The sequence below is a fragment of the Felis catus genome, chromosome B3 (genome assembly GCF_018350175.1).
Source record: "Felis catus isolate Fca126 chromosome B3, F.catus_Fca126_mat1.0, whole genome shotgun sequence".
NCBI lineage: Eukaryota > Metazoa > Chordata > Mammalia > Carnivora > Felidae > Felis > Felis catus.
The window spans coordinates 68,946,534-68,967,593 of NC_058373.1; the positions used below are offsets into that span (position 1 = coordinate 68,946,534).

At 42.7% G+C, this 21,060-nt stretch overlaps 1 protein-coding gene across 1 annotated transcript in view; it reads left to right on the plus strand.

Annotated features, from left to right (window-relative positions):
- RYR3 (ryanodine receptor 3) overlaps nt 1–21,060 on the plus strand; it is a 455,720-nt gene that overhangs the window by 218,941 nt on the left and 215,719 nt on the right. Inside the window, exons 20-21 of the mRNA XM_045059588.1 lie at nt 8,563–8,755; nt 20,307–20,523. Coding sequence (XP_044915523.1) covers nt 8,563–8,755; nt 20,307–20,523 — 410 coding nt within the window. The remainder of the gene's footprint in view (nt 1–8,562; nt 8,756–20,306; nt 20,524–21,060) is intronic.

The window sequence follows — 21,060 nt, forward strand, 5'->3', positions numbered from 1 at the left end:
GGGGCTCGAATTCACGAACCGTGAGATCATGATCCGAGCTGAAGTTGGATGCTTAACCAACTGAGCCGCCCAGGTGCCCCAGTGTTCATAATATTGGCCTCATGTGACGCATGTGGAACCACCACAAAGATGTTTAAGTAGTTTATTTACAGTCATGCTGAGAGGGATCCAGATCTGACTACAAGTCCATCATTATGTCAGTGCAACATGTTGCTTCATGATACACTTTACAGAATGCCTGGATCGGTGCTGGGCACACCCTAAATGCCAATTGCTTAAAAAACAAAAAAAAAGTGCAACTTCCTTTTTAAAACTCCACTGATCCTTTCCCCAAGCATATCCGTGGCCTGTGCCCGCAGGAATGGGTTAGCTTCTGCCTAGACTTAAATGCAAGGCTAACTTTTAGCCTTTCCCCCAGAACTAGAGCTTTACCTCTTCTTTCTGTTGTCCACAGCACATCGTACCTGTATCTTTTGTGAGACTGTATTTGGAGTCACTGTGTCCCTTATAGAAATCCCTTATGTAAGCATGTCTCTTACGTAAGAAACGATGACACGCATTCTTCCCCAAATCCAGTACTACGGAAAAGCTTGTCTCTACAACACAAACCTATACATTTTCTTTTGTAACTGGGAACTATGTAACCTATCACATTTTCCTTTTTCCCTCCACTTTCGGGCCAAAACCGTCACCTGGGGCTCTGATTCCATATCTCACAGTTGGTATGTATTTTCAGCGGGTCGGCATGGGTTGGTTTTTTAATTTTTTGTGCTGTTGTACGTTCAGTATAAACATTTAAAAACTTTTAGGAATGGTGTCCGCTTACTTATTGGTAAATGTATCCTGGATCATTTGTGGGAAGAAAAAAAAATCTGTTTTGTGTGTCCCAGGGGACAGTGTGGTGCAGACAAAGGCAGGTGAAAAACGGCAGAATGATGGGCGATAGTGACGTGAAAGCTCTGTCCTGTCGTTCTCTTATCCTCCCAACTTCCCTTCGCCAGTGCCATCTTCATGGGGAGTGACCGTGCATCTTCCCTTCTTGGGTCACGGAGCCACTGTGTCTGTGGCTGTACAGACTGTGGCTGTGATGTGGGTTAGCCTCACATGTCATGAAGTGCTCAGAAAGCTGTCTCCGAGGAAGTAAGTGAAAAAGAAAGAGTCTTATGCCTACCCACATCTACATCTCCTGAGTTTGGTAGGGTGGAATCTGTGAGGGGGCTTGAGCGGGATTGGCTTGACAACATCATTCCCCTACTGCCTGCTGATGGCTGCTCCTCTCCTGCCATCGCGTCACCATCACCCAAGCTACAACTGCATCCCAGGTTACACCTAAAGGGAACTCTGCCTGGGGACTGGTTAAGGAAATCCGGGGGACACCTAGACTGTTGGATGAGGTAAACTGGACCCTTGTTCCAAAGAGAAACTAACCATGCTCAAAGGAAAAGTGTTACTCAGTCCTTCCCAGATCTTGTAGCACTGTGTGGGGAACTTAGTGGATCCCTCCATCAAATTTGCGGAATGAATACATCGATGAGTCAAGAGACAGAGAAGCCAGGGCATCCGGGAAAGGTTGCCATTTGCATTTCAGAACTCGAACATGCATCTAATTGTGTACCATTCCCGGAGCATGCCACATGCTCGTCATCCCTCTTGTCCTTTCTCAGCAGAAGACTGGGAAGCCAGATGCGCCGAGCCCACACCAGTCATCACGAGCAGTGGCCCTTCTGATTGGTGATAGATGACAGGGGAAAGGGACTTGGGACTCCGCGTTTCAAGAGCTGATTGTGGCTCTCTGAACATGACCCACACTTAGTAATACAATGCTGTATAGGTACAGTCAGAGAACCTTACCCCCTCAGTCCTCAGCATCTGATGAGATGTGGAGAGACCAGTGTCAACAAGATTGACATGTCTCATGCTCATTAAAACACAAAGCTTCCTTGGGTCTGGCATCATTCTGAATTCCCCAGCCAGCACACAGGGAACATATATCTGGCAGAAGGCACTGCGGGTAAATACGCCAACGTGTGTTCCAGTTGAAGAAATAAGGTTTCTGTTAATGACTCCCACCAGGACACCACTGTATCTCGGACTATCTGATGAAAGGATAATTGTTGGATGAAGAAATGAAATGGAAACAATACTCCAACTTACTGCAGGATGTAAGGGAGGGTGGCTAGGGAGACCTACTGGGAACTCCTCCTGACAAGTTTTCTCCTTTTCCTTGAGATATAAATGCCCAAGTCCATTAACTTTAAACTCATCTGTATGTATGAACTAAGCTACTGCCTCGAACTGGTCTTTAATGTACTTATTAAAGCACAGTAGAGGGGCGCCTGGGTGGCTCAGTCGGTTAAGCGGCCGACCTCGGCTCAGGTCATGATCTCGCGGTCTGTGAGTTTGAGCCCCGTGTAGGGCTCTGTGCTGCCAGCTCAGAGCCTGGAGCCTGTTTCAGATTCTGTGTCTCCCTCTCTCTCTGACCCTCCCCCGTTCATGCTCTGTCTCTGTCTCAAAAATAAATAAACGTTAAAAAAAAATTTTTTTTAATAAATAAAGCACAGTAGATACTGTCGTTATTGGTAGGAATTATAGTGCCCCTAACATGTAGTCGCTGGAAAGAGTCAAGAAGAAACAGCATGGCTTTGGAGTTGTGCCTGGGTTTGAATCCCAGTGCTCCTGTTTACTGATTTTTTTTTTTTTTTGATTCTGGGCTCAGAGACTTGGTTTCCTCAGATAAAATGAAGATACATAGGCTCTTATGAAATTTAAATGAGGTAAGGAACATGAAGTTCATAACACATTAGCTACCCAGTAAATACAATTTCCCATCCCTCGTTGTCTGTGGGGTCCACTGTAATCATAAAGACCATGTCCAGAGTTGTGGGTACCTCACTGGAGACCAGGAGAGCAGCCCATCCTCAGGGGAACTACCTGAGTCCCATGCTGAATGGGAAAGGATGTTTCTTTTTTTTTTATGTCTATTTTTGAGAGACAGAGTGCATATCGGGGACGGGGGGAGGGGGTGCAGAGAGAGAGTGAGGGAGACACGGAATCCAAAACAGGCTCCAGGCTCCGAGCCGTCAGCGCAGAGCCTGATATGGGGCTTGAGCTCACAAACCATGAGATCACAACCTGAGCCGAAGTCGGACGCTCAACCCAGTCACCCAGGCACCACAGGAAGGGAAGTTTCAGGTGACCTCCTGGGATGATGAATGAGCTTTTTCTCTATGTAAGGAAAAAGCAGTCTTCATGGGTCTTTTTAGCCACCAAAGTCTGTGAAGCCACTTTCAAGCATCAGCTGTAGATCTATCCCCCATCTTAACCCTCCTAACAGGCTCCTGAGTCAGCTTAGCCCCTGGGAGTTTCCTTTCCGAGGATGGGTTCTTTTTTGGTCCTGGCATTGCTTTCCCTCTCCTGACATAGCCTTCATGTAGCCTTTTGGGGCTGCCATTGGGATGAATTTGACTCAGAGCTTCCTGTAGTATGTTCCTGGCTGGGGGGACAGTTTCACAGAAAGAAATCTGTCTACGTTTCCCTTTTAATACCTTTTCCCCTTGTGCAGTTGGAATAAGCAGAGGAATCTACCTTCCCGAGTGATAAGTGATGCAGGAAATGAATGGAGTAAAATTGCATTTCCTGATTTATTATGATGTCTGGCTTTTTAAACTTTTAAATCATTTAGCTCAACAATCACATTTGTATGAGAGGGTCTTTACCTGTCTCCCTCCTGAGATGAGTCCCAGCACTGAGCTGTGGAGGCACACCCCACTGTGACTCAGACCCTTCCAGCCCTGCTGCTGCTCTGTGAAGAGGACCCAAGGAGTGGCTAAAGAACACCAGCATTTCTACGTGTTTGGATCCTCTCTCCTTCGGAATGCCAGAGTGTTTGTGCGTGATAGTGCCAAATTCTGCAGTGCCTGGGGCAGTGGAAATGCTGATCAGTTGCCTACATTACTCATCAGAAGAGGCTAAATCCTGCAGGAATGTGTCCTTGGGTCAATTTGAAGATGTGCAGCCTATGATAAAGTGAGATTTTCCTTTATCTTACAATGCTGCTTTGCAATGGCCTTTCTGATCTTCCCGGGACCTTAAGGTAGGCTCAGGCCTCTGAGCCAGGGGCAGTTTATTCAGACAAAGAGAGGCTACAGGACTCCCCAGCCTGTTTGGGTGGGCTGTGGCTAGGATTATAGAGACTTGGACTTTGTAACTCCTTTGCTTTCCTTTCTATGGACTAGCCCTTCTGTTGGTTGTTCTAAAGGGTCACATACGTGAAACATACTTGAAAGTGACTATTTTTGAGCATTCTCTTCACCAAAGGGTCTTACTCATTTTTATTAACTCAATACAGTGACTTTTTGAGTCTCTTTCTGGACTCAGCCCTCAATGCCATGATTCTCCATAGTGTTATTTTTTCATTATAATACCAAAGACATTCCTACAGTGTTCTGGCATTCTTCTCTACTGTTAGCCTAGTAATTAAAGTTTCTAGAGCTTCAGAAACAAAAGCAATAATAGTACTTACTGTGGGTTATGATGTGTCAGGCACGCTTCTAATCCCTCTTTAGGGAATAATTCATCCAAAACTCAACCTCATGACGCTATTTTCACTTGACAGATGAAGAAACTTGAGTTGGCAAAGGTAAGTGATTTGCCCAAGGTCACACAGTAAGTGACAGAGCCAGGACTCTAGCCCAGAGAGTCTGGTTCTAGAAATGCCAGTTATTGCTACATGCTAAACCTTTTGAGTTGCATACAGGACATCAGTCATTTGTTTCATTGAAGTCCCGGGAATAATTACGGTACCTTACAAACAACTCTTAACAACAATAGTGTGGGCAACACGGTACCCATTTTATAGAGGTGGAATCTGATTTTCTGGTAAAATTACATGCCCAGCTTCAGGTAACAGACAAAGACTTGGTATTGAACTCAGCCCTCTGTGATCCACTTCTGCTCCCTGCCACAATGCCACCTCACTACAGAGCAATTTAAAGGACAAGTATGTTGTTTAAATGTGGGGTACAGGACCCTTCTGAATCATTTGGAGCCTGGAAAGCCCTCATGGGGCTAGAGATTTCTTCTTGTAGATGAGAACAGATTTATAAAACAGTGTGTAAAAGCCATTGGACAATTCCCTTGTTTTCTAGTTTGAGACCCTTCACGCTGCTCCCATTTTAAAACTACATATACCTTATCAGATGATATTTTACAACATGAACATTATATGAAATGGGTTTTTTTTAATTCCAATAGACTTCCCAAACCATTGCTCTAAGTAATCACTAAGTACATGCTTCCTATCCAGTAATTATCCACTGTCTCCCTTTAGTTTCTGGATAGTATCAGTCCCAACTCTGTATTCTGCATATGTTTTAAAAATAGGCTCAAACCATGATTTCACTTGGCCTACTGATGATCTTCTACTCGGTGCCCATTCTTTTAGAATAAAGGAGTTTTGTAAAAGGCAGTGGTGTTTACCACAAGGGTATAATTGCTCATCCTGGTTGTTGTTTTCCACCAAGGGAGGGAACTAGACAGGAGAAATGCTCTCGGCTGCCATTCTTCGGGAAGGCACTTGGCAACTATGGCATCTTAAGGGCTAAATAAAGCTTGGAACTCAGCTTCCGATGGCATCAAAGCACTGCTGTAGATGAAGAGTATCCCTCGTGAAAGCTGCTCTCTGTCTTTACTGGCCGAGGTTCTGGCCGGCAGGGAAGCCAACAGTGCACTTTGAGCAGCTAGGACGAGAGGGCGCTGGCATCACAATTCAACACTGTCAGTTTGTCCTAGTTTATGTGAGTCTCAGAACAATAAAGGACCTTCTCATTTGTATTTTTAGCCAGCAAGGATCTGAATACCTTGAAAGTTAGTTGACCGGGGCGCCTGGGTGGCTCAGTTGGTTGGGTGTCCGACTTTGGCTCAGGTCATGATCTCGTGGTTCATGCGTTCAAGCCCTGTGTCGGGCTCTGTGTGGTCAGCTCGGAGACTGCAGCCTGCCTCAGATTCCATGTCTGTCTGTCTGTCTCTCTCTCTGTGCACCCTCCCCCAGTCATGCTCTGTCTCTGTCTCTCTCAAAAATAAACATTGAAAAAAATAAAGCTAGTTGACCAACCGAGCGTTTCAGTGGCTTCTTGGTTTTCCCAAATTCACAGAAATCTCTTGGGATTTTTTTTTCAAATGACTACAGTGATATTATCCAGAAGTTAAACTAAAGGAGAAAGAAACAACTGAAGCAGAAAAGATTGGTTTTTAATGGGAAAATAAGAAATACTGAGAATGAGACTGTTGTAGCAAGATTGGCTGAGTTTTAATATCATAGATTCCTTTCATAACAGACTTGATTATGATAAGGGAGAAAAGATAATTGGGACCTGGGATACCTCAACTCCATAAAAGGAACCAAGGGCCCTCGGTCTCCTCAGAGAAATTGGAAAGGTGTCAAACCTCTGCAGTCTTAGAATTTGGCTTAGATTGCTGTGTTTCAAAGGAACCTGTTCCTCATTCTCAGGAATGAAGCAAGGTTACAAAAACCGAGTCTGGGGCTGTCTCAGGCTTGTGTGCCTTGCGTACGTTATTTTGTGTCATTGCACCTGGTGTGGTGCAAACAGTCCAAGTTGTGTGTCCAGTCCGGCTGTGTTCTGCATCTACTCCCCAAGCTCCTATCCGTCCCCACACCTGCCGCACACAGGTAGGTCTCCTCCATCCTTCTGTATAAACTATTCTTCTGTAAGAAGTAGTCTTTCTTATATAGTGGATCTTTGACTCTTGTCCCATGCTCCTGGGCTGATTTGGCACCTTCCTGTATCTTAGAAGAATCACCTTGTGTACACCTTCATTCCATTAACTAGACTGAATGGTAATTCTTTATTTGAATGTTTATTTCCCACCAGATTATGGATTTATTAGGAGCAGGAACTGGGTCTTCAGTCCTTGATCCCCAGCCCGGTGTCTGGTACCACGTAGAGCCTCGTTCACGTTTGTACAAGGGTGGGGGGAAATACAATATGGTTTTGTCAGTTGCCCACAATAACCAGAAGGGGATACTTAATATATTTTTTTTATTAAGGGTAGTGTAGTAGTTTCACTATTTAAAAAAAATTTTTTTAAATGTTTGTTTATTTTTGAGAGAGACAGAGACAGTGCCATCTGGGGAGGGGCAGAGAGAGAGAGAGAGAGAGAGAGAGAGAGAGAGACAGAGACACAGAATCCATAACAGGCTCCAGGCTCTGAGCTGTCAGCACAGGGCCCGACGCGGGGCTCAAACTCAAAAGCTGTGAGATCATGACCTGAACCAAAGTCGGCCGCTTAACTGACTGAGCCACCCAGGTGCCCCTCGCTATTTTAAAATCCACCACTTAATTTAGAACCTACTAGAATAGCATTAACCACTGGAAACATTAAATAATTCATAGCTGAGATTAGAAAGATTATATAGCATAGATGTGCATACAAAATTTATAAACAACTCACGTACCCATCATAAGGGGGTTTTTAATTACCTTATGGCATATGATGAAGCCATTAAAATGCAGTTTCTAGTGAATATTCGATTATACAATCAAATATTTACAATACGATAGGTAGAGAAAAAGTCACAAAACCCACAGAATCCTAGTTGGGATGAAAAGTGTTGTGTATGTGTGTGTGAAAGTGGAAGCATTTTTTATTGAGTTAACTTTTTTTCTTTGTTTATATTTTTGTATACAATGAACATTTATAATGAATATGTATTACTTCTGTCATCAAAAAATAAGATACATTTTTATAATTTTTGTTGCCTGAAAGTCCATTTTAATACCTAAATTCTGCCTCTTCGTTGCTCTCTTGCCAATAGAATTGTAACCATGGTAGGGAGATGGGTGAGGGAGTTAGGATAATTTACTTTTAGAACTTCCAGAATGAGATGGTGTGACAAAAAATCCCGAGAGGTGATTTTCTCATGACTGTAAGTTAGGTCAGGCAATGATAAATCATCCTATGAAAGAGATACACAGTAATGACAAAAATCATCAACACAGTGTACAACTGACCCTCTGTTTCACTGCTTATATGAACTAATAGAATTCTTTAAAACAAGTAAACTATGCTGCATAGTTTAATGGCTGGATGACCTTGCTGTTACTCACTTTGATGGCTCCTGCGTCCAGTGCCAGAGTGGCCATATCTTTTACAGGAAATGGAAGAGGGCGAGATCTTTGGGCATCTGAGAGTAAACCCACGCACACACGCGCACACACACTGCAGGACCCACAACCAGCAAAGCAATCTGTTCGTTAATTCAGACACTGGGCCAGAATCTGAACACACACTGAGGGGGTTGAATTCATGTTTGTTCTCATTCCTGGCAGTTTGAGTTTCCTCTGAGACTCCTCTCGTTTTGGGCTGCCCACTCACAAGCTCCGGAAATCATTTCTCACTGCTCCCCTCACACTGGGAAAGCCAAGTTGAATTGCAAATGCAGGAGCATATCCAGACCTCCTGTGTGCCATCCTACCTCCCCACCTCCCACTGTGAGAGCCTTCTCTAGAGTCCCACAACACCTTCTTGTTCTTTGCTCACCAGGCCGCATACCCAGAGCCGTGGCCTCCATCAACCAGCACCTCCTGAGATCAGACGACGTGGTAAGCTGTTGCCTCGACCTCGGGGTGCCCAGCATCTCTTTCCGCATCAACGGGCAGCCTGTGCAGGGGATGTTTGAGAACTTCAACACAGATGGGCTCTTCTTCCCTGTGGTGAGCTTCTCAGCAGGTGTCAAGTAAGTGATGGCTGTGATTTCATGGGGAGTGGCTGTTAGCCCACCTCCCCACCACTCGTGTGAGCCAGGGAGCAAGGGAGTGTCCCTCATGACTTCCACACCATAAGCCAGACTGCCCCCCCCACTCCCCCTCCCCCGCCAAAATGATGTTGAAAGCAGGAGAGCAATCCAGGATCACTAACTCCGTAGATAGTCATTGAATACCTACCTACCACCAAGGGTTTTGTAATGTCTTCAAATAAGAAGATGAATAACATCAATCTTATGTAGATCCTTGTTTTAATAATTGTTTTAAAAATTACATCCTCGGGGCGCCTGGGTGGCGCAGTCGGTTAAGCATCCGACTTCAGCCAGGTCACGATCTCGCGGTCCTTGAGTTCTAGCCCCGCGTCAGGCTCTGGGCTGATGGCTCGGAGCCTGGAGCCTGTTTCCGATTCTGTGTCTCCCTCTCTCTCTCTGCCCCTCCCCCGTTCATGCTCTGTCTCTCTCTGTCCCAAAAATAAATAAACGTTGAAAAAAAAATTAAAAAAAAAAATTACATCCTCATTATTAAAAATTTATAAGATATAGTTCTAAATAAAACAACATCACAATCCCAACGTGTAACTATAATCTCTGCTATTAGTTTCAAGTCTTTTATTCTACACATTTTGGGAGCTTTTTTTTTCTTTCTTTTTTTTTTTTTTTGAGAGAGAACGTGAGCAGGAGAGAGGGGCAGAGAGAGAATCTTAAGCATGCTACACGCTCAGCACGGAGCCCAACGTGGGGCTTGATCCCACAACTTTGGGATTGTTACCTGAGCCAAAATCAAGAGCTGGACGCTCAACTGACTGCGTCACCCACGCACCCCATGAGGCTTTGTTAATTGACATCACACTCAATATGAAGTTTTATGTCTTCATTATTTTCCATTCAGCCATACATAATTAGCCTTTTCCTGACTCCTTAAGTATCCTCCTCAAAAACAATTTTTATAGCCAGTCATTTGGTTGTCCCATAATATAGCCATTACTTTATTGTTAGACTTTTGTGCTAATGCCATTTTTATCTTTATAAATAAAATTATGATGGACATCCTTGAGCATAACTCTTTTGTTTGCATATCTGTTAAGTTCTTCCTAGAAGTAGGTCAAAAGCTATGAAGTTTTTAAAGTCTGAATTTGTAGGGATGCCTGGGTGGCTCAGTCAATTAAGTGTCTAACTTCGGCTCAGGTCATGATCTCATGGCTCATGAGTTCATGCCCGGCATCAGGCTCCCTGCTGTCAGCTCAGAACCTAGACCCTACTTTGGATTCTGTGTCTCCCTCTCTCTCTGCCTCTACCTCTCTGACAGACTCATACTCTGTCTCTCTCAAAAATAAACATTAAAAAATAATAAATGTATAATCACATAGCCAAGTAGATTTTCAGGAAGATTGTATGGAACAGTTCAGAAATAATTATCAACAATTTTGGAATCTCAAAAGTTCTGAAACCCATGAATTTTTTCATAACTCATTTCACCACAGAGTCTGACCTAAACTCATTTTGTTGTCAAGACTGTCATCAACAGGGGCGCCTGGGTGGTGCAGTCGGTTAAGCGTCCGACTTCAGCCAGGTCACAATCTCGCGGTCCGTGAGTTTGAGCCCCGCGTCAGGCTCTGGGCTGATGGCTCAGAGCCTGGAGCCTGTTACAGATTCTGTGTCTCCCTCTCTCTCTTCCCCTCCCCCGTTCATGCTGTCTCTCTCTGTCTTAAAAATAAATAAACGTTGAAAAAAAAACTGTCATCAACAGAAATGAGGTTGCTTTTAATCTTTCATTTATTCCTCTTCTTTTGAATATTTACAAGCTTAACTGCAGAAATATTAATGTGTTTGATTAAGAGGTACAGCCCCTCACCTGTCTAGAGGTTGTATTTAATACATAATATGTATATTTTCTTTAAAATCTAAAGAATTCTGAAGTTTGAAACACAATTCCAGATTTCAGATAAAGGATTTGGGCCTTGTAGTATCATTTAAAGCAACATATGGGAATGCCCAACTGATTGAGTCTTCATTAACTTTTACTGTTATGGGTTATTTTTAATCTTTGCTAATTTGAGAAAATTGTAACTTAAAGTTTTAATTTTCTATTTATTTGATTACTTGTGTGGTTAAGCATTTTTAATGCTTACTGCTTTTAGATAGTATTTCAACCCAATATTTTTTATGTTCTTTGCCTATCTGGTATGAATTTCAATGTTTCGTATGTTAAGACTGTTTAAAATACTGCCTTACTCGTTTCAAATATTTTTTCCCAGTTTACGATTTACATTTTCACACTTAGCTTTATTTTCCTGTCGTTTCTTTGTTTTTCCCTTTTACAAAAATAATGTAAATCAAGGAAATAACCAAGAACCCAAAATTGCACAACCTGGAGACAACCCTATTACCTTTTTATTCATACATCCGAATATTTTTACACTAAATTGGATTTATACTGTGCAAGCTGTTTTCTACATACTATGGCTAACTAGTGTGTTTGTTGCTCTGCCCCTTTCCTTATACCAGTTGGATGCTGTATTAATTATTTTAGTCTGACAATATATTTTAATGTCAAGACAAGACAGACCCCATTAATTTAATGTCAAGACAAGACCCCATTGTGACTCTTCTTCCCCAAGATTTTCTTAATCATTCTCGATCCCTGCTTATTAAAGAGATTACAATAGAATGAGTGGAAAACTAGAATCAACACAGTTAGAATCAAACTGGTTTCCATTGGAGCCCTTGGAAAGGGCCATAAAAGGAGGGGAGTTGTAGACAGCAGACACTTAGAGCTTGGACCACAAAGATGCCATCTCAGAGCTGCGAGCATCTGAGGGATGGATTTCCAAAGTGATAGCATTGTGATAGTCCTCAGCACCTCAGGTAGACTGATAAAGCAAGACATGTTGATATATTTTTCTAATGGATGAAATTTCAGTTCTGTTTCAGTTAAATAATTTAGAAATAAAGAATTATCCTTTGGAAATGATATTGAACCTTGGGAATTTGACACAGATAGGCAAATACACAGTATATATACACATATATAGATATGCAACATGTACATAAGCTAATGTATGTTTGCACACATAGTGATACGTATACAGTACATATACATATTTATAAACATGTTGATGTCGATGGATATAATTTAAACATTATCATTGTTTGAGATTCTTTTAACAAAAGGAGAACAATGATAGTAAAACCTTACTAGGGCTGCAAATCTGCTCAGCACTGTTGCAAGCCAACGAATCTTCTGTCCACCCCAGGGACTGTATTCTAGAGTTGTGAGTTCTTTATCTGTGTTTCTGTCTGCTGAGGACATACCCATTAGAATTTCATTCCAGGTCTCCCATTTTAAGCGTGGCATAACATCCCATTCTTCGTTGATATCCATAAGAAGCATTTAGAAAACCAGGAGCATTATTGAAAGACAGAGACATGTAAGCCCAAAGAGAACTGATTGGAACAGAGACCCCTGGCAGTCGGGGGAGAACCAGCACATGTTCCACTGTGCATCCTCCCCACTTGATTGCCCAGGAAGAAAGAGAATGAGCAGAAATCTACATATGATGTAACAGCGTTTGGGTCATCCACCTGTTGACTCAGTACCTTCTTCGGAGAAACAAGATCACTCTGAGCAGTCGCTTCCCAGGACCACACTGGCCTAGGTAGCTGATGGCCTTGGTCACCCAGCATCACTGCCCTTCCCTTCTCTGTTGGTTTTGACCGCATCCCACTCGCTGGGTTTTACTTATTTTCAAGGCAAGTACACCTACTTCTCAAGCATCTCATCTGAGACAAGGGCTTAGCTAGAAGTCAGATCTCTGGAGAAAAGGACCTTTTTTAGTGTGCCGGCTTAATGGTATCTAAGTAGTTTGTGTTTAGAGATCAGTACATCCAATCTTGTATGTTGCCTAATGGTTTTTAATCATGAACTCATCCATCCAGTCTCCTTCAGAGAAATGAGATAGGATTTTTAAGTGTGTGAATTAATTAATTAATTTATTTATTTATTTATTTATTTATTTGTTTATTTTTGGTGAGGACTTAAACTGAAATCTCTTGGCAAAGAACTGCAGCTGACAGGTAAAGAAATGGGCGACTCCACCATATCCACATGTAGAAGATGCTTCTAGCATCTCCTGTCTGGGACAGCAGGGCATGCAGCCTTCTGAGTGCCCAGGAAAAAGAGAAGCAAAGTTCCAGGATAGGAAAAATGAGTTGTCTAACCCATTTATAAGGCACAAAACTGGTAAGAGAATTTAAGAAACTGAAGGGTCCAGATGTGTTGATTTGAAAAGTTGTTACCTTAGCTATGAGAGCCTCTTGCTTAAAGCACCTGAATTAGTGGTAAGCTAATGAGTGGGACTTGATGTCTTTCAGGCCTCCTTTCTCTCAGGAAAATGTCACCTCTGACATATTCCTGTCTTTGGTTCTCAGAACATAATATGATCTGAGGAGAGATGGAATTGCCTGCACATTTGGGAAATACATTTTACTGAAGTACATACAGCCCCTTATATGATGTCTTCAGTTGTTCCCGGTGCTGGTCTTGTGTTGAAGAGTAGCCAATGGACTGATTTTTATTTGTGAGCAAAGAGGATCAGTATACCAGTACTTACTCTTACATCAACTGGTAAACTATGATTTGGTGCTGAAACCCAGAAGTCTCTCTATACTGCTTTCACTCAGCTGTGCAGAAAGCGAGAGAGAAAGCAAGAGGTTAATTCCAAGTTAATTAAATATGAGTTAATCTCACTGAAATATGTTGAATAACACAGTTGATCAGGCAACTGAGTCCTCTGGTCCTCGGTCCCGTGCCAAGTTCCATCGTGAGTGGTCAAGGTGAGGAAGGCAGAACAGAAATGCTGAGACCCTCTGAAAGCAGTGCTACATGTTGAAGGATCATACTACTCCCCACAGTGTAACTCCGAAAACTACAAGAACAAAACTTTATTTCTCTTATAAAATATGTGTGTGTGTGTATTTATGACAATTGAAAAGAAATTACTATTTTCACCAATATAGTAAGTAGAATACTTGCTTGGTTGTATTGTGTCTCTTCCAGCAGGGTACAAGATTATGCCATTCTAGAAAGAGGTCCTTCTCCTGTCATAGAAGCATTCAGAATTGTCTCTCGTGTTTATTTTCAACTTTGGTGTGGCTTCTAAATTCGATTTCTCTTTTACAGCCCCATTTCCTCCTATTCACTGGTCTTTACTGAGGTCACAGTCATGAATTTGTGACCCCATAATTATTTGTATAGTTACAAACTATGTTGTTAATAACACCTGATTAAGATGTCCCTGTAAGTAGTCACTGAAGAGCAAAAAATCTTTTTCAATTAGATTTATCCACAGTGAAGTCAAAGGCAGCATGAGTAATTACTAACAAAATCCACAAATCAATATGTGCTCTCTTTTCTAACTATTATGAATGTGCCTCCTTAGGTTTCTTCTCCATGGGGTTTGTGTGTGGATACTATCCATGCAGTAGGCCCTTAGTGTGACAACACAGTTTGTTCTAGGACAGAATTTAGGATGAGGCATGTGTACCTTGGAGACCACCCAAAAAAGTTACTTAAATGCCAGCAAGCCCTCATTAAAAGGCAGTCTCACCCTGTAATATGGCGTCATGGCGTGAAGCACGTGGAGAACATGATGCGGAAGCCACGACGTATAGTGAAACGTATAGTGATATAGTGATTTGGGTGATACTTTTTGTTTCTCAGAAAATGGATGAGTTCATCGCTGTAGTAGAATATGTTTTATAGACATAGTTAAATTTCCCAGAGATCTATTTTAACGGCCTGACGTAGCTCTGTTACCGGCCCTTGCTAATTTATAACAGCAACAATATCCAAAGGTGGTTGGTATTTGTGGTTGCTGTTTGTTTTCTGTTGGTATCCACTAGCCTTGGCTAAAATTCAGGTAACCAACAGCTTAGCTATTTCCAGCTTGCTGTGGTCAATGCTGTGGAAATTATTACTGAGATAAATATACTTCTGTGGAGAACATGATGATTGCCCTGGGCTTTCATCAAACACTGGCCAGAAGGAAAGATGAATGTGGGAACATACATAACTCAGATTGTTTTCCCGTCTTAGCGAGAGGATGCGGTTATGAATCACGACTTACGAGTTGAATTCAGGTCAGCCAAAGCTCATTAATTCTTTGTCCTCTTAACCACAGTCTGTATCCTTTTCTTCTTTGGAACACCTTCCCCGCTGTCTGGGAGAGCTTCACTAGCAGATGAGAGTAATGAGATATTCAGGAAGAGAGACTCAAGTGACGTCACACGTTTGCTAGTAAGCCGTGGATAAGGAAACCTAGTCATCCTTCTGGAGCATAACAAAGCCGTGTCTTGATTTTTACTGTGTTGTTTTTATTTGTGGATCCGTCTTTCGAATCTGGGAACTTGTAATAGGTAGTCTGGTCCCTTCTGCAAATGGGAAAGCCACAATGTCTAAATCTCAAAAGGCTGAATTGAAAATGCTAGCAGGGATTTTTCAATACAATTTTCTCTGTTTTCAAAATCAGTCAAGTAAATAAAAAATTCCCCCACATCTCCCCAAAATCTCAGTACTCCCTGGAGACTCTTATGGAAGCTTTTGCTCATCTCGGAGGCAGAAGAATCTAAGGACCCACTTACTCTAATCACTTTAGGAGGAAAACCGCCCTCAAGAGCTGATGGAATGTCCTGAGTTCTAGGAAGAATTCCAGAAGATAACAGGTGCTTTAGTGGAAGAGATTAAATTGATTAATTAAGTTGATTTGAAAATCCATTAATGTAGAGAAAAATCCAAGGATCAAGAAGAATGAATCTGAATGAACTCAATTCTCAAATTACCTTTTTATTTTTAAATTTAACATTTTCTGAGGCTGGGAGATGCAGTGGAGCCCAAGAAGCAGGGAAGAATAACACCTAGAGAAGAGACATTTACATCCTAATTGGAAAAAGGATTTAAATGATAAACCTTCAGCGCCAGATGCCAGATTTATGAAAAGAAATAGACTAGTTATTTGTCACTCTGTTGTTTTCTTGCTACCCTCTACATCCATGCCCTGGACTTCTGGCCCTGGATAAGCCCTTCTGCCCGTTCTGTAACCTTTATTGCCCCTTTTAAGAATAAGAACCGTCTTCTCAGCCATATGAAAATCCCATCTATTTGGCTAGAAGGTAACTCAGATTTGTATGCAGTTGATGTTTGAGGCCTTTGTGGTCTCCTTGGAGCCTCAGGCTGGAGCATCTCTAAGCGTCTCGCTGCAGTTCTTTTTACACAGGCTTCACCACCTGTGCTGGCTGCTTCCTTCTGGCTGACCCCAAGCCCTATTCTACATACGTTTCCCTCCCCGCACATGGGGCCTCCCACCTCCCCTGCTTACCTCCTTTCTGATCTCTGATCAGTCATTTGCCTCTGGGGGCATACTTCCTTTTGAGATGGCTGACAGCTGACTCATTTGTGGAGTCTGTCTGGCCTTCCGGGAACACAGTCCTTGGCCCCGCCCTGAGCAGAAGGGAGCTCTTTCCCTTGAGATCAACTATTGCTCGCTCACTCTCCCGCTCGTGCTCTCTCTCACTCTCTGTCTCCCTCTCTGCCTGTCACCGGGCAAACATGTCCCTCACTAGATTCCAGGGGGACACTTGAAAGCTTCTGAATAGTTCTTAAAGCACTCTTCATTTGACTTCAGATAGGAGAGAACTCCCTGCCTTTTCTCCCTGACAGTTCTCTCCAAATGAATTCTTTACCTTTATCAGGGTGCAGGCACCTGGTAGACTACAGCTGCATTTGTTTCATAACTTTTTGGATGGATCTTCGTAGTGGATCCAGCATCTCACTTCAGGATGTGAAAATACTGGCATCCTCTGATTTATCTGCCTTTGGGACCTCTGCTAAAACTCTAAGAGGGGGAATCCCATTTTAATATCTTCAGATAATTAAAGTGGGTTGCAGGCATTTCTCTTGATTATCCCCTTCAAGCCTGCATTTTATCTCTGGGTATTTCCTTTGACGTGGTCAGTCTGGATCTCGCGGAGAGAGGTACGAGGAGGACCACCACTGTTAGTGCTCGTTTGTTGGAGCCCTTCCCAGGCACTGCGGGTAGCGAGGGAAGGAGCCACGGACCGCGGGTGTACCTGGCACAGGTCTTGTCCAGTCCCTGCTGGAGAGCAGGGCTTCTGTCTGGCAAGTCTTTGGAAGCAACCCAGGACCACTCCTTCCACCCACTGATGACACTGGAAATGACGTTTGGAGACAAATGCCTCAGTGAACAGTACACACTAATTTCTGGTTACGTACATTTTTGCTTTTACAGTTTTTGTGGCCATCAGAGGAGATGAGATGAAGATTTATAACCACATTATTCTCTTTTTAATAACAGGATATAAAACCAGAAATGATGGTTTTCCTTATGTTCTCTATGCTTTCTTGATTTGCTCTCTATCCAGAAGATGATGGCAGATTTTAAAATGTAAGAGAAATTTTAACACTAAACAGAGCTGGCAAGACAGCTCATGAATAATTAAGTCCAGCCAGAAGACCTCATAGGAGATCATTTACTTGTTCTTGGAATCTATTCACTAGTGAGTAACAAAGAGTACTCATACCCTTGCTGTACAAGCTCCTGGGCATTCAGCTTCTCACAGGAAGGATGCTCAAGGAGAAGAGGGAGGCAAAAAAAAAAAAAATGTCCTACACTCTCTTTTTTGCTCAAAAAGCTCTAGTTCTATCCCACAGTTTCAATATGTCAGTAACACAATCTGCTGTGTTTCAGTTGAATCGGGAAGTTCTCAACCAATAATTTCAAGGCTTAGTCATTATTTCCTGAAGGTTCACTAAATTAGTAACATTTCAGGCTAATGACTCAATTTTGTCTTAATGTCATCGTTCATATTCTTAATACACATATAGCATGCCCCGTTACGTAACGTTTAATGTAGGAACATCCACAAGGGACAATTGTGGTTCTAATTCTATATCATTGTTTAGTACTTGAAAATGGGAAAGTGGGAGGTGTCCTATGATTTCTATAATTAATTTTAAAACAGCATTGTTTAAAATGCTATTTAGATAAAGAATTTGTTTGTATTGGGAAGGAAAAAAAAAACTTTAATGTCTCCCACTTGGAAAGAGTTTTATTTTCCAGTTTCATAATTAGGCTATTTCCACAGTCATGATTACTCAGCCAACACTGAGACTCTCTTGCAAGGCTGCCCTACCAGCACATTCTAGTTAAAGAAAGTGAGGCCTGGTGGAGAGTCTTGCTGTGAGGGCTTTGCTAGGTCATAACCCTTCGCCACATATCTCAGCCCCCTGCAAACATGCCCTCACTCCCTCAGCAGTCCCTAACTGTCCTCATTCCAAAACAAAAATGGGATCTGGCTTTTGCTTTCCATTTTGTCCATCATCACATTGGCTCAACCGATTATCCTCACCTCCCACCATCACTAGTTGGGTGTCTGGTGCCTCCAAATACTCGCTAAATGGTCTGCTAACCTGTCCACATACAGCAGCTAGAAGAGTCTTGTATTTCTTCTTAAAGTCTTTCAGAAGCTTCCTGCCTGGCATACAATCTCATCTTCCTGCCATGACTCACAGACCCTACCTGATCTAGCACCGCACCCTCCCACCTCACCTCATGCCCCTTGGGCTCTACACCCAAGCTCTTTCCTGCCTCAGGACCTTGGCACATGTCATGCCTCTGCCTAGAATGCTCTTCCAGATTTTAAACTCCTTAGCTCCTCTTTAGTCCACAGGGTTAACTCATGTTTCTTCCTCAGAGAGGCCTTCCTTGACTGCAGTCTAGGAGCCTCCCCTCTTTCCTGAGTTATTTCACATCGCCCTCTTTATTCCTTCCTCGATATCTCCCAATCAGTAATTATGGCTGTTTTTCTAGTTGGATCCCTGTTCTGTGACACCAGGGGCACTGTAGTCTTTGTTCATTGCCGAATCTCCAGTGCAAAGAACAGCAAGTCATATGGGTTCGATCACTCGTTGTTAAATGGAGGGAAGAGGGTGTGAGGGTTGCATGCAGAGGCTATGTGTATATACTGATTTTTCCTGTGTGATATTAGTGTTGACCCTGCAGGGCTACATATCTTTTCATGTTTTTTAAAAAAATTTTTTTAACATTTTATTTATTTTTGAGACAGGGAGAGACAGAGCATGAACAGGGAAGGGTCAGAGAGAGGGTGACACAGAATCTGAAACAGGCTCCAGGCTCTGAGCTGTCAGCACAGAGCCCGATGCAAGGCTCGAACTCACGGACCACGAGATCATGACCTGAGCCGAAGTCGGCCGCTTAACCAACTGAGCCACCCAGGCGCCCCATCATGTTTTAATTACTTAAAACTGTGGTCATATTTTCTCATTAAGTTGATCTGCAAAAGCTCTCTTTCTTGTTACAAACCTAGGAGAATATAAAGTATCGTTTTGAAATAGTTCGCTTTCACCCTCTCCTCCTTGCAGGGAAAGCTTTGGGGTGTACCTATAACCCTAACCGAACCTATATATATATAAGGCTAAAATGCAGCCAGATGTTGAATTAGCATATTGAAAGACTTCAGTATACTGGAAATTTAGTGTCTGCATCACTGTGAGCCCCAAGTGTCTCTCCCCCTTCTGGGAGGTCTCTGTAGGCACTGCTGGAGTGGACTAGAGTGTCAGGCCTGGATGCCAGCAGGGTGGTGGTGCCCCTGAGAAAGGCCTTGGTACCCTAGTGCACAAACACTTCATACCTATTTGGCTGCCTATGGCTATGACCGCCTGCTGTTGCTTCTTCAGAGTCGCCCTCGTATGGCTGTTTAGGGGAACTGCAGCCTCTGCAGGGTATCACTTGGCATATATACCATTTGTGCTTAATATTCTGGTGTTCATCTTTTGCCTGCTATCTTAAAAATTGATGTGTGAGTGATGTCCCTCAAGTAAAAAGATTTGAAGTCCTCATGCTGTAGTTTTAACATCTTGTCAGAGAATAATGTCCTTCTCCTCATCACTGCTACTCTTTTCAATAGTCTAGTAATATTTATAATGATGATTTGTCTACTAGGGTAAAGAAAAACATTATTTTTTTAGAGAGTACATGAGCAGGGGACAGGGGCAGAGAGAGAGCGAGAAAAAGATAGAATCTTCAGCAGACTCCATGCTCAGCTCAGTTTGGAGCCTGATGTAGGGCTCAGACCCATGACTGCAAGATCGTGACCTGAGCTGAAATCAAGAGTTGTATGCTTAACCAACTGAGCCACTCAGGCACCCCAGGAAAAACATTATTTTTAAAGTCTAGTGATATTTATGTATGAATTAACTTTTTAAAGAACTTAGCTGACATGGGTCATCTGAGGATCATAGACTGAGAGTTTTCCCCAATGCTTTATTGTATACTTCAGGATGTTCGTTGTACTGAATCAGAGTTCAGGCACTTTCCCACAAAATAATTGCTGGGGGCGGGGGACGGGTAGTTTATCTTGAATGTTCTCATATCGAGGCTGGGATTTCTCTTTTTAACCTCTCTCTTCCTGGTCTTTCCAAATGGTACAGAGTACGTTTCCTGATGGGTGGACGTCATGGAGAATTTAAGTTCCTGCCTCCCTCTGGCTATGCCCCTTGCTTTGAAGCCTTACTGCCAAAAGAAAAGATGAGATTGGAGCCTGTCAAAGAATATAAACGTGATGCTGAAGGAGTTAGAGATCTGTTGGGTACCACTCAGTTCCTCTCTCAAGCCTCTTTCATCCCATGCCCCATAGACACCAGTCAGGTAGGTTCGAGCAGGCAACCCAGGCAGATGAAATCCTAGGGCTAAATCCTTCTCTCTCTGTTGTCTCTGAACCATTCCTGTCATGCATTCAGTATTATTATCATGTGATGTGAACAACTGTTGTTTTTCATGTTTCCACCATATGCATACGTTGAGCTCTTTCAGGATTTCCCAGACAAGTTGATCACTTGCTACATGCAAGGCCCTGTGAGGTACAGGTGCAAATATGCAGTATTCTCTGGGAATTCACAACCCACTTAAGGAGGTAAAAAGCAAATGTGCTATTTTTTAAGCCTGAATGTAATAAATGCAAAATGAACAGTATGCACAAATAAGTGCTAGAGACACCTGTTAGGCTACAATATTTCTAGAAGTCTAGTTAGTGAGGCTAGAATTCAACCAGGGCCTTTAATAAGCTTAAACGGGGAGGGATCCAGATGTGAAGTAACAGGAATGGGGTAAGGGTCTAGAAGTAGAAACACAAAGTAGGGACAGGTGGAGAGCTACCCTACCACCCAGCAATTGCACTACTAGATA